The sequence below is a fragment of the Indicator indicator genome, chromosome 9 (assembly GCF_027791375.1).
Source record: "Indicator indicator isolate 239-I01 chromosome 9, UM_Iind_1.1, whole genome shotgun sequence".
Taxonomy (NCBI): domain Eukaryota; kingdom Metazoa; phylum Chordata; class Aves; order Piciformes; family Indicatoridae; genus Indicator; species Indicator indicator.
The window spans coordinates 16999896-17013471 of NC_072018.1; the positions used below are offsets into that span (position 1 = coordinate 16999896).

Genomic DNA, 13576 nt, shown 5'->3' on the forward strand with positions numbered 1-13576 from the left:
TTTCTATCCTCCAGGCTTCTAGCACCAAAGCCACTCTCCATAGAGGGGAGCTTACTACAGTGAACAGTACAGTTGCCCTAAAGTAACTTCGGATGCTTTGGTAAATACTGCGGCCATGCTTACTTGCTAATCCACATTTTGTTGTTCTCTGTTACTTTTCTCACTTCAGACATTGCAGATTGAGCCACCAGAGTTCAGAGGACGCTGATTCTCTGACATATCCTCCTACGAAGTAAAATTCACAGAAAAAAACACAGAAAATTCATTTATTGTCTGTCTTTTCAAAGCACAGGTTTCAGAAGCATTCGGCTGTCCCGAGGCTGCCCCAGCGCTTCGCCGGGCTGGAGGCAGCAGAACAGCGTATACTTCTGAACGGATATTCAGGACCCGAGCACGGCCCAACCACCACCAAACAAGGCCACTCCCGCCGCGGGAAGGCGTCCGCGGCATATCGGTTGGCGGTGGCCGGGCGCAACGCGCAGGCGCTGCGGGACGCCGCGCAGAGGCCCACCGGCCGCGGGTGGAGGCGGCTTTAAACAGTGGCGGGTGGCAGAACATTTTGGTCCAGCGCAGCCCCTCTAATGGAGCCCGTCCTGAAAGGTACTGGCTCGTCTGCTGTGTGGGGGCAGGGCCGGCGGCCGGGTCGCACTTACCCTGGCGCAGCAACGAGGAGCCGCTGGGCTGGAGTGGGTCCCGTTTATAGTGCTGCCCCGGTACTCTCTCCTTGCGACCCTTTCTCCAGTGTTTCGCGACTGGGCTGCTGGTGGAGAGCGACCGGGCCTGTCTGCTGTCGGGGTTCCGGGTGGCGTTCGTCACTCGTCTCCTTCCCATGCCTGATCCTCTCCCTGGTGGCGGCCAGCGCTGAGCCTGGGATGGGGTCCAGTCCTCCAGGCCAGTCAGTTTTTAGCTGGACCATTTGACGTGGCTCCCCTCGCCACGGGAAGCCCTCCGGAGGGCGCGGGACAGAGAGGGCCTCGCTCTGGGGCTGCTCTTGCCAATGGCGAGTCTGCCCCAAGCCTGCAGTGGGGCCTAGCTGCCGGACTCGCCCCGACGAGGCGCTGGCTAGTCTTGACAAGCAAGCCCGGGCCGAGTGTGCGGCCGCTGGGGCGGGCAGGGCTGGAAGCCTCCGTTAGGCAGCGGGTGCCCCTTGGGGTGGATCCAGATACGGCACCGTCCGGCGCGGCCGCCGCGTTTCGCTGCCCGCGTGGCTGCCCCTGCCCTGGTCAGTCGCGGCGTGATCCTGTCTGGTTTCTTTTGCGTCTCTTTAATCTGTTTCGATAGGTTGTCCGTCGATGTCTCTTTTGCCCCACAATCACCCCATTCTCTGAGATCTAGCGGAAGTTCCCTATTAAAAGAACCCAGCTCTACTCGGAGCTGTTAAAAAAAACAGGAGTATATATGTATTAGCTAAAATTTGTAAATTATTGTGGAATATACCTTTAATTCTACTGCAGGTGCATGCAGCTTTGAAGTAATGTTCTTCTAAATTCCTAGTTTGGCTTTCACTGAAATGCTTCCATCTATTTTTCTAAAAGAACTATAAGTGAAAAGGTTTGGAAATACTTGATGTAAGAGGAAGGCACTGTTTTTTCAAGTGCAGTGTTTTTTTCAATATTCCAATATATTTCACAATAGAGCAATCGAGAAAAACAGCATCTCTGTCAAAAGCTGCCCAGGTCCAGTAGTAGAATGAGTGCAATGAAAAGCACATTGGAGGTTTCTCTGTATGTGTTTAGTCAAAGTATGGAGAATAACATTTTTCCCTGCAGTATGGCTAAGCAGGTGTTTGTATTTTGCTCATATGTTAAGAGTATTTCTAGGAATTATAAAAAGATGTTAATCTTTTAGATGTTAATCTTGAAGTGTTTATCTGCTTTCCTTTTGGGAAAAAGATAGATGCCACTACATAATAGAGAATTGGAACAATATATATGGCAACTAAGGTAATTAAGCCAAGCTAAGATAATTAAGTCAAAAAGTTGACACTGTGTTGTTTTTATTGATGTGTTTGGAGAGTTATCTGGCCTGCAATTTGTGTAAAGTTGTTTTTTCTTGTGAACCATTTTTTTCCGGTTTTCTGCAGTTTTCTTGATTCATCGTTTAAAATGAGAGTTTGACCAATGGAGATTTTAAAGGCCTTATCAACCAAGGCTGATTTGATTCCCTGAAGAGATTATTGACCTGGTTGATAAAGGAAGCTGCTTAAACACAATGTACCTGAAGTTACATAGTACAGCAGGCATGAAGTTGTATTAGTCCGTGTGATATGTACTTAAATTCAGTATAAATAAGGTGGAATTTCGAGTCAGTTGGAAATTAAGCAATATTTCTGCAGTTTTCTGGGATTTTAAGGAAGGAATAATTTAATTGTTAATATCATGTTCTGAAATGTGCAAAGATAGTAGCAACTTAACAAACAATGCATTGTGTTTTAAATAGACCAAGTGGAAAATTTGACTAGTGTCAAATTTCCAAGTTTGTTCCATTGCAAATAATTTATGGGACAGAAATTAATTAAAAGTAATCTGCTGCTAACATCTGATACTCAGTTTATGAAAAGCTATATTTGCTACTGACTGTGATATGTATTAAAGCAAAATTTGTTGAACAGGCTGTTTAACCAGTTTTATCATCATATATACTTCTTACCTGTTTGTTGTTTTCTGTTGGCTGATCTAGGTGTTTCTGCATTTGTAGACGTTTGGTCATCTAACAGAAGAGAAAATTACTCAAAAACTTTTGAACAGCAACTTCTTGATATGGGAGCAAAAGTAAGGAAACTACTTTGGAGTAAAAAGGATGGGAAAGCCATTAATTACAAGCTGCCTTGGTTGTTCTGCTTGTCATATATGCATTTTCAAAGTGTAGGAATGAAGGTCATCACAGACTTGAATAGATGAGTGTGCTGTAAAATTCTGGTAACAGATGAGAAATGCATTTAAAGCCAAACCGAAGTGTTGAATGCTTGTTGCTTACAGTTATGTACCTTATGCTCTTCTGTTTTCCTTGGCTACTAGGCAGCTGCTCTCTTGTTACTACAATATTTTCTAACCCAAGTACCATGACATTTTATTCTTCCATTCACTCCTACAAATGTGGTTTAACTCCAAAATGTGGTAGTAAAACTGCATTTAAGAGTCTTTGATGTCTCTCTGATTTTTCTTTTTCTCCATATCAAGTGTAGCTGGCTTGTAAGTGCAGCACATGTTTAATTATGAACTGTAAAATTTCACTGGGAGACCACTCAAACTGTCATCTTCCCTTCTTGTGTGTAATCATTGGTTAAGTGCAAGATTTTTACAGCCCATATCACACTGTAAATGGCACTTGCATGAACTCTGTGTGGGCATGTGTAGCTCTGTCTTACTGTAACTTAGGAAGTTTTGTGACTTCCCCCTTTTCTGTTCTGTATGTGTTTAGCTGAGGTAGTATGACACAACAGTAGAACATCCCATTATTATAAAAGCAAATAACACTCTCAATACATAACTTGAGTAAGAAATACTGCTTGTTCTTTCAGGCTGTACTATTGAATCCATGGAATTCTGGTAATGATAGATTTCTTTCACAGGAAATTCAAATTTCCTCAAGTTCAAAAAGTAGGTGAATATGGTGAAAGGTATAGGCAGATGATACAGATGAGTGTATTTAGCAGATCCTTACGCCCTTCCACGGTTCCAGACTCTTTGTTGCCTTTTATTGACACAAGCACACAGTAATAACTGACTTGGCATACTGTGTCAGGAAAGAAAATTCTAAATTAGTTTTTCACCAGATTGTTGATTCAGACAACTCCAGCTAAGGTCAGGTAAGCAGCAGAGGGTGTCAGGGTGAGGGAGAAGATGGGAGAGGTGAGAGGGAGGACTGAGATGGTGCTCCTCCATAATTTGGAGGCAAAGTTCTGTTTAGGCACCTGTCTTCCTAGGACATGGGCTGTGAGCATAAGCAAGTAAGCTGTTACACGTGGAATCATAACTTATTCTGAAAGTCATTGGTCCTGTATGCCTAGATGTTTTGTTTTTTTGGGCAAGATGAATAGTGTTCTTGAAGCCAGATACAGATCCAGTGAGTTGGGAGCCAACTACTGTGATGCAATTGAGATGGCAGCAGACAGCTACATAGCTATTTCCATTTGGCTGTGCTGAGAAGCACCAGCTGTAAAATGTGAATTTTACTGATCTCATGTCAACAATCTCATGTCAAAAACTGATCAAACAGTGTTATGGGTAGGATGAGGTTTGAGGTTACCTGTTTAACCCTGTGAGTTCTTTGCTAAATAAAAGATGTAATTTGGCATTTCTTTGGTTAGTCAAATACTTACTGTACTGGTTGTTGGATAAGAAATTGCATTGGGCCACATAAATAAAAATGCTGTAAGATTACTGGTACAGCTAGAGTAGGGAAATGAAAAGAGTAGAGAAAAGCAGTTTGAAAACAAAAGGCTACTCTAGCTGTCTAGTATCCATTGAGTTGGCATGACTGATGAGACTTGAATTTTGATTGCTTGAGGCTTCTTTCAAAGATAGGAAAGATGAAAAGAGTCCTTGAAAGTAATGTTCAAAGTTTTTTACATGAATGGTTTATACATTAAAGCCAGACTACACTAGCTAGTTTCATTAGTGTTTTCTGATTATTACTTACAGATGAGCTCTCTATGTACTTCTGCAGGTTTCAAAAGCTTTGAACAAGCATGTGACCCATGTAGTCTTCAAAGACGGACATTTGGCTAAATGGAGAAAGGCACAGAAGATGGGTGTAAAAATTGTTTCTGTACTCTGGGTGGAAAAGTGAGTATTCTTGAATATAATGAATGTGACCGGTTCCAGAGAGAAGGGATCCTAGTATTGTTTTATTTAAAAACTTAAATACACTGCCAGTATTTTAATGTACTTGAAATAGTGATAAATCTCAGTAAGTTATAACTCTCCTTGACATTATTTCTATTACAAAGCATGTTACCTGAATAAAAAGCTAAAATCTTAGCTCTTGAAAAATAAATGTTTTGAAGTAGTTCTGTAGTATATTTGTTAATCATTCAATATTCCACTCCTTTGCTCTCAGATGGCATGCATAGGCAGTGAAGACTGAATATTTATCTTGGATAGAATTCCTCCATTTGCATACAAAGAAGCATATTTAATCAGGGAGAATGTATTGTCCTTAACTCCTGTAGACAGAGAAAATCCTATCAAGAAAGAAAAAAGATCCATATTTAGTCTGGCTTTTAAGATATTCATCTGGTTCTGAACAGCACTGCTTGAAGATTCTTAACTACCATATAGAAAAAGTCAAGTTTTAAAAAAATAAAAAATCAAATTTCACTTGTGTGGTTAGTCCATCAGAATTTACTAATCCATAGCTGTTTCTCTGAGTTTACAAAGTCACTGTGAGGCTTAACTTAGAGATCAGATGAAATGTAGAAACTCAAGGAGGGTTTAAGAACATGCATGTGTTATACTCAAACACTTGAATCAATAAATTGCTGTGATGATGGAGAGTAGAAGGTAGATCAAGTAAAGAGAATGCATGGAGAGATAGAAGTTTAAGTGCAAAAGTAAAAAAGGGGGGGGGGGGGGTGGAGAACTGAGCTCTGTAGTCCCTCAAATTTAGGTCAGTATAACTGCAAAATTTGTCATGCAGGTCTGTTAGCCAAAACAAATTAATGGAGTTCTGCAGAAGCTGGATTTTTCTTTTTTTTTTTCTTTTTCTTTTAATACTGGATACAGAAGTTAGAGTTGCAACGCAGCCAGATTTAACACCAAGAAAGAAACCTTAAGTTCTTGAAAATGGGAGTGATACAAAGTTTTATTTATGTGAATTTATCTTTCGGTGTCTTGATGTTATCTGAGTACATGAGAATGATGATTGTTTCAGTAGGAATCTTGGGGTTTAAATTTGCTGTTCAGATGAGTAAGTGTACAAATAAAGGATTTGAAACGTTAGTCACAGGAAATATATTTGAGAACTGGGATATGCTGTAGTAAAAATGATCCCAGAAAAGTCCAAATGAGTAGCATCTGCAATGGAAGAAGAATGAGCGTGCCTACAGGGGAGGGTCTAGGATGTGTCATACAGAAATGCAGTCTCTGTAATAGCAGTTTGAGTCCAAGACTCCTCTGCAGTACTGGAAGGTATTGAGTAGATGAATGTTGTAGAAAGCTCGGACGTGGAGACAGTTGTATATATGATACTGTAGGAGACAGCATTGAGCTTTGAGATCCAGGGGTAGAAGACTCTAGAAACTTTAACTTGCTGGAAACCAGCAACAAAGGAAAAGCCATGAGAAAGGATCTGGAGGGAAAACTTAAGCTGTTTGGTAGGAAACAGAAGTATTCCCTTGGTATTTTTTTAAGTGTTACTAGTAGCATGCTTATGTACGAGGCAAGGACTTGTTAGAAAGTGAGGGGTTTGGATATGGGAAATAATCTGAAACAGAGATAGTGGTGGGGGTTTTTTTGGAGGAATCAGGAAGATGGGGTTTACACAGACACACCCAGTCTGTAAATTACAATTTTATTTCTTTGTCATATTTTTTTTCTGCCTCTTAGCCAAAAGGTACACAACATACAACTTAAATTGATGTGTATACTCTAGAGAAAATTCATAGGATATCATATCCCTGGGCAAATCCTAGGTCAGGAGTGGTGGAAGCTTTCATGAGAGAGAGTGTTAAATCTCCCTGGTAATGGGATTAGTCAAATGAGGCACAGGTAATACAAAATTAAAATGAGTCTGTGCTAGCATGCCATTTGTGCTGAAGCTTTTTATAATAAGGCAGCTGGAGTGCCTGACTTTAAATGATATGCCTAATATATCATTATCTCAGAAATTTGGTAGGCAGAAGACAGTCTGAACCCTGAGACGATATAACAGGAAGGAATATGTAGTCTGCACTAGTAAAATAGTAGTCCTGTGTGGATGATGGCATTTTTTTGGACCTGGTAACTGTGTAAGCAAATAATGCAGAGTTCATACAAGTTGAAGTTTTAGTGTCATTAATAATACCCACTGCAGTCCAGCTTGTAGAGTTTCAGCTCTGATGCTCTAGAGAACTCTAAATTCAGTTTGACAAATACATGTAGTGGTTTGGCTCTACAGATAAAAATTTTATAGCAGTCACATCACTAGGTGTCACTAGAATCACAGTTTTGAATGACTTCCCCTAGAGGTCTGTTAAGGTTCTATACTCTTTCCCATAGCCAGTCTTGTTATTTGAAAATACAATTTTATTTAACTATTTTGATCAAACAACTTTATGTATTAATAAATTCTTGTCTCAGCATCATCCTTAGTGTTCACAAATACAGTACATTGTATTGTAGTGCAAGATAACATTAGTCCTACTGTTCTCAAGTCAGTCTTTGAATATGAGAAGACAAGAGTAAGATATTTGCTGCATTTTTGGTTTTTTTTAGTTAAAGAATTTTGCATGAATATAAATTACTCTTCAGAAATGACTGTGAATGGCAATGCATATTCAAAGAGAAGACAAAAACAGACTAATGGGCAAGATATGAAAGTCAGGATCAGATGAAGCCTCCTTCCTTACTTGCTTTCCAGCCCGTTACCTCACGATGACATTCTGTAGATTGTAGTTGAAGTTTACTGTCATCACAGTGGCCAAGTTAAGGTTATGTGCATTGTCTAGTGAATGATGAAAGCCTGTGGTCCTCGGAAGACAAAGCAAGGTTAAGGTTCATGAGAATCTGGCCACAAGGCTTTCATACTGTTATGATTTTTACCTTTTTTTTTTTTTTTCTATGTGTGAAAAATAACATGAGTAGGAATCTGAGTTTCAAATCAGCAATTTGAAGGACAAAAAATAGTTTTGTATTTTCTGTGTAAAATACTGGTTTTTATTTAATTTATTCTTTCTGGTTATTGTTGGTTCTGCTAAAGATGCACATTTAGGAAGGGTAGGTGTTGCATTGTTACAGGGCTCAGACAACTTTTTTTTTTTTTGCAATAAATGTTCTCATTCTTTAAAAAAAAAAAAGGAAACAAGAACGTGAGTTAATTTATTATACAGGTGTCAACAAACTGGACTACATGTTGATGAATCCTTATTTCCTGCAATAGCTGTTAATGAAGAATTCCCACTACTGATGAAAAAAGTGAGTTGTTTTCTTTAAATGGGATTGGAGTGGTAAACTTTAAAGCTTACTCAGACATTTTCATAACATTCTGTAAACTTGACCTATCCACACAGAGTGAGTTTTCAAGGGTAGGCTATAGCTGTAATGATGTCACATCTTATCTGAAAAAAGGACAATAAAAGTAGGGGGTTAATATTGGTGAAAAATATTTAAAGTAAAATGACATAATGATTGATTTAAAAAAATACTGCAATGTGCTTTTGTTTCACTGAATTGTTACAAACCCTAAAATCCTGGTATTAAAAAAAATATATCTTTCAAACCCTTTGCCACAAGAAAAAAAATAAAACAAAGAAAAATTGGTCACTTAGTCGCCTTTTTACTGAAATCTAACTTACAGCATCTGTTAGATTCTTTCTTATTTCATACTAAAGTTTGCTTTGAAAAACTTCAACTTGTACAATCTGTGCCTCCTAATGAGGTGTTAATAAGTAGCATAAACATTGTTAATAAATACTATGATGAAGTGGTAGGCAAATAGGAAATGTAGTTCCTTCTGGCACTTTTATACCACAATTAATAGTTTTGTGTGTCTTCTAGCACAGATGTATGCAACCAAAAGACTTTGTTGAAAAGACTCCAGAAAATAGTACAAGGATGCAGAGAAGACTGGACCAGATGACTAAAGAATTAGCTGAACAAAAGAGAGCAATTAGTGCTGGTAAGAACTACTGTGTACAAAGATCCTAATACCACTTGATTTCTTCAAAGTGCTTGGTGGGGTTTTGATTTTGTTTTGGTCTTTTGTGGTGGGTTTTTACATTTATGCATCTCACCATGAGAAATAAAGTTGCCTTTTATTTTTTACAGAATTCTCTGCAATTTTGTGGTACTAAGGCATCTGTAGTGGTGTTAGGTATAAGGAACCTAATTTTTTCAAGTATTTTAGATAAATGTAACTTCATCTGAAGTTGTTACAGAATGTAAATATTAATGTACAAATGCTTTTTTGTGTAGAAAATGATATACCAGTTCTACTATTTCAAGACGATGGTTCGCTTGCATACAGCCCTATTAAAGCAAAAGATCTGTGCACTAAAATGGAAAGGAGAATGAAGGACATGAAGGAAAAACAAGAAAATCTTTCTTCTACTGGTAACATATTAAATTTTGCATATCCACCAACGTGCACCAATGGCTAACGTCTTTTTATTGCTGAATTTTTGGGGCATTTAAATCTGGCCTTCATAGTTTGTTTGTTTGGTATCTTATTTGATTGTATGTCCTTCCTTATTCCCAAGTTTCAGGCAGGCATGAACGGGTTTAGTTTTTAGTTTCTTTGTGCTCTTCTATACAAAAAGACATGGAAGACAATGGTCATAATCACTACACTGCTCAAGAGGAGTAATGTTTAATTTTGACTTTCTAAACTTCTAAAATATCACAGCTTGCTTAAACTTCACAGTGAGAATCTAAATCCTATCTCATGGTAAATTTTAATGCAAATGTTATACTGGACAAATATTATGTTATTATTCCCAAGAGTCCAAATAAACGGAGTCCAAAAGTGGTTCTTTCCAGGTACTGAAGAACAAGATTTTTTTAAATTAATTGAGATGACCCAATTGAATAAATCTAGTTGACTTGGAAATGCAGGTCGTGATGAATTAGAAGTTTTAAGAAATCTGTCAACTAAACTGTCAGTTTATAATTTCAAAAATAATTGTGGAGGAAAGTAAAGAACCAGTGACACAGGGATAAAAAAAAAATTAAATCTCATTTATGTATTTCTCTTGAATTTTCACATAATTGCTTCAAACGTTTTGTAAAGCTTTTATGCAATATCAAGACTTTGCTAATTACAGAATTTGACAGATTCTATAGAAAAACGCCTCACCTGGCTTTGAAAATTCTAGTATTTTCTAAATGTTTTGCCATTTTTCTTTATTTTGAGAAAACCATGGTGCTGAGTTATCTAGAAAAAAATAGTTAACAATGTAGAATAATAACTTTATTTAGTATGTAAATTTGGGATGCTGTTGAGCAGTCTGTGATTAGTTACACAGTTGTCAAAGCAATGACTTGTCTCTTAAGATTTAGCTGCTTTGAAGTATGAATAGATGGTGTGGAAATCTGTTTGCAAGTGGATCTAACAAATTTATTGTTCACATATTCTTAGCTTCTCAAATGTTTCAGATACCTACAAGCAGTTCACTAGGAGACTGCCCACTGTCTACTTCTGGCTTAACTAGTTCAGAAGATGCATTGTTACCAGGTACATTACAGAAGGTGTATTGCAGACACATTACAGAAATTAGAACTAATATGTGGCCTGTGTATTTTATTTTGGAAATGGGAACTGTACAAAATTTTCTGTCACTTATGTTTAAAGCTGAATTATTTTAATTTAATTAGCAAAGTATGTAGATATAAGAATGCAAGGCAAATGGAGCATGAGGAATCACACTGAATGAATGCTCTGCCTTACTGCTGTGTTTTGTGCGTCTTTTCTTCCTCTTTCCTTGCCATTCCCCATTAGTGGCTTCTTGTCCTGGCATGGTGTCAGGCTTCTCTGCTTTTACAGTGAACTTGCATAGAATATAGAGTGCGCATTAAACAGTGTGATGTGGGAACCAAAAAGAACTGAGTTAGGGACAAACCTCAGAGCTGAAATGTCTTCCAAATTTTCAATCAAAAAAAACTTTTAAGTCAGAAGGAAACCTATGGTATTCTCCCCAGCTTAAATGTTCAGCGATCAAAGAAATAAGAGTGAAAATTAGCTTTTAAAATGTTTTGTGGATGCAGATGAATTCAAGTAATTTGTTACTTGCAGTTCTTTTGTAAAGTTAGAGATTTGTTCTGTGTTTTGTCATAGTAACAGGACATAAGGGAGAAGATTGTTAAGGGCTGTTGAGCTATGTCAGTGGACATCTTGGCAGTACTCATGGATGCAGTGGGTATGTGCTTCAGGCTTTGTTGCCTGTCAGTCACATCAGCAAAAAGCTGAAGTCAGATGCTGGGTTTGAGCTCAGTAGAAAGTAAGGAGAAGAAAGTCTTTAGATTCATAATGAGGGGCTGCTTGAGTGGTGTGCCTGCTCCCTGTTCTCACTTGTTTACAAGTGTATTTTGTTGACATCATACAGGCATTGTGTCATGCTGGCTTGTGTTTCTTGTCTGAAGCAGGTTGATATGTCTTCATGCAATGTTAGGGAGTAATAACTTAGCTGGGCCAACAATTTTTTTTATTTTTTGTAAGCTGTTTGTGTGCTGATGAGGTTGAATATTGTGATTTGAGAGCTTTATCTTGAGTGTACCTCTCCAACACTACAGCTATACAATGTAATTTCATGTTAAGAATAGACCTTTGCATGCCATGACAATATTCAGTGTAGCTTTCATCTCTGTTCTGTGACAGTGGCCCTTTTGTTTGTGCTTGTGAGGTTGGTTAACAGTTTAAAAAGTTCAAAAAGCCAGTTTAAATTGAGGGTTGAAGTTAAGGCTTTTCCAGTTGTTAGTCTGATCATGTCATGTAAAACTTCTCCTTTCATCTCCTTAATTTATGAACTTAACTAGCTACACCACATATTTAAAAGTACTATTTATGTTTAGTAAGCAAATAGCATCAGGATTTCCCATACAGGAGCACTTACAGAAAGAATTCTCAGTGAAAGTTTAACTCAGTGTTAAGACATCTATTGCAACAATCATATTATAGAACTGGTTATGAAAAGTATATTCTGAATAACCAAAGACACTAGCCTGTTTCAGAGGAATTTTAGTGTGAAGAGTTATGAGTAGATTCTGTAAGAATGGCTACAAGAAACTGTTTTTATACATTCTAATTATTTTAATAGATGTGTCAGTGTATGTGGTATGGTACAGTGATGTTACATTTAAATTTCATCTTAATTACAAAAACTACATGGTGGTGGTAAGGCTGTGGTAGACAAAAATTGCTATAGCTAGCTTTATGAGTGTAAATTCTTGCTATTCTCCACAAATGCGAGAGTTAAAGGGAGTTTTGCTTCTGCTTTGTTTAAAGGATGAACAACAGGATTTATGGATTCTTACTCACTACACATAAAGTTATGATGGTTAAGGCTATTGTAGCTTCTTGTCAGCATGGATTAGAAACAAAGCACATTCTATTTTCTGTTTAGTTTTTAATGATTTGCCATATAGTATTCAGATAAGTTGCTAAATCCTTGTTTTCTGCAGTAAGTTTATATGTATTTCACTAAAATTCGGTACTCTTCTGTTAAATACACATTGTTACTTTTCATATTTTTGCAGGAGAACAAATGGGAGATTGCTTGAACTCAAGTTATGACTGTATTTGGGAAACTGATAAGAGACAGAAAACAGAGGCAGTAGAACACACCTCTGATGCTTCGACCAATATTCGTGTATCTATGAGTGCATCAGCGAGTTCTCCCTCATGCAGCCATGTGCAGAAGAGCTTAATACTAGAACAGCACAGCATAGGAAGCTTAAAGAAACGTTTTTTACAGCAGACTTTGGATGACAAATTGCCTTTAGAAAAGGAAGATCTAAAAAAGCTTCCAAAGAAAAATTGGCAGGACGAAAATAGCACAAGTACCTCAGCTGCAAATGATGGGTCTCTTCTACGCTGCAAGGGCTTGGGTCAAATTAATCCTTACGAAAATACAGCCACGTTAAATACTGTTCCTGCTTTCATTGGCAGTCTTTCTAATTCACCTATCAACAGTGAAGGCTTGAATACTTGTTCATTGTATAGAATCTGCCCTGTCGACAGAAACAGTAGTACTGAAGATAAGATGAGGAAGAAAGTACAAACACTATCTAGTTGGAAACTGACTACCTCAGAACCAGGTGCATCAGCGTCTGAAGAGTTCTTAAAAGCAATTACTACACGTAACAAGTCTTTTTGCACTGAAGAAACTTCTTATGAAGACTTCTTTTCATCATCTGATTGGAATAAAAAGTTAGTACAGGTACAAATACCAAAGGAATCACAGAATTCTGAAGTTTGTTGCAAAGTCTCTTCTACAAGCGTGGACTTACTTGATGGGAGTTTCTCAAAGCCACATACTACTGCCAAGAAAAGTAGGAAAAAGTCTATTCCAGCAAATGATGTTTCAGTAAAAAAACAAATTAAACCAGCTGAACGTCCTGGAAGTGTGCCATTAAATTATATATCAGATGGTGGAAAAAATTGACACTGCAGAAGCTCTGGGTTCTGATGATATGAATAGGATTTTTCATGATTCTGCTGACGCAGCCTACGGAACCAATGTGAATTATTGTATTGATACTGCTGGTAAGTCACTACATCAAGCTGGAAAATGAAAAGGTATCATATACTCATGCAGCTGAATTGCAAAATGAACTGCCATCCCCAGGGGTAAAATACTGCAGAATTACACCAAAAGAAGAAAATGCTGCAGTACTGGTTTTTGTGTAAAATAAATGACTCCCTAGGATCCAATACAACACCC

At 37.9% G+C, this 13576-nt stretch overlaps 1 protein-coding gene across 1 annotated transcript in view; it reads left to right on the forward strand.

Annotated features, from left to right (window-relative positions):
• Positions 1-581: 581 nt before the first annotated feature.
• The window catches only part of MCPH1 (microcephalin 1), a 108205-nt gene continuing 95210 nt past the window's right edge, over positions 582-13576 (forward strand). The window contains 9 exon segments of the mRNA XM_054383771.1: positions 582-600; positions 2680-2771; positions 4669-4787; positions 8030-8114; positions 8697-8817; positions 9114-9251; positions 10276-10371; positions 12390-13072; positions 13281-13398. Of these exon segments, the coding sequence (XP_054239746.1) occupies positions 582-600; positions 2680-2771; positions 4669-4787; positions 8030-8114; positions 8697-8817; positions 9114-9251; positions 10276-10371; positions 12390-13072; positions 13281-13398 (1471 nt within the window).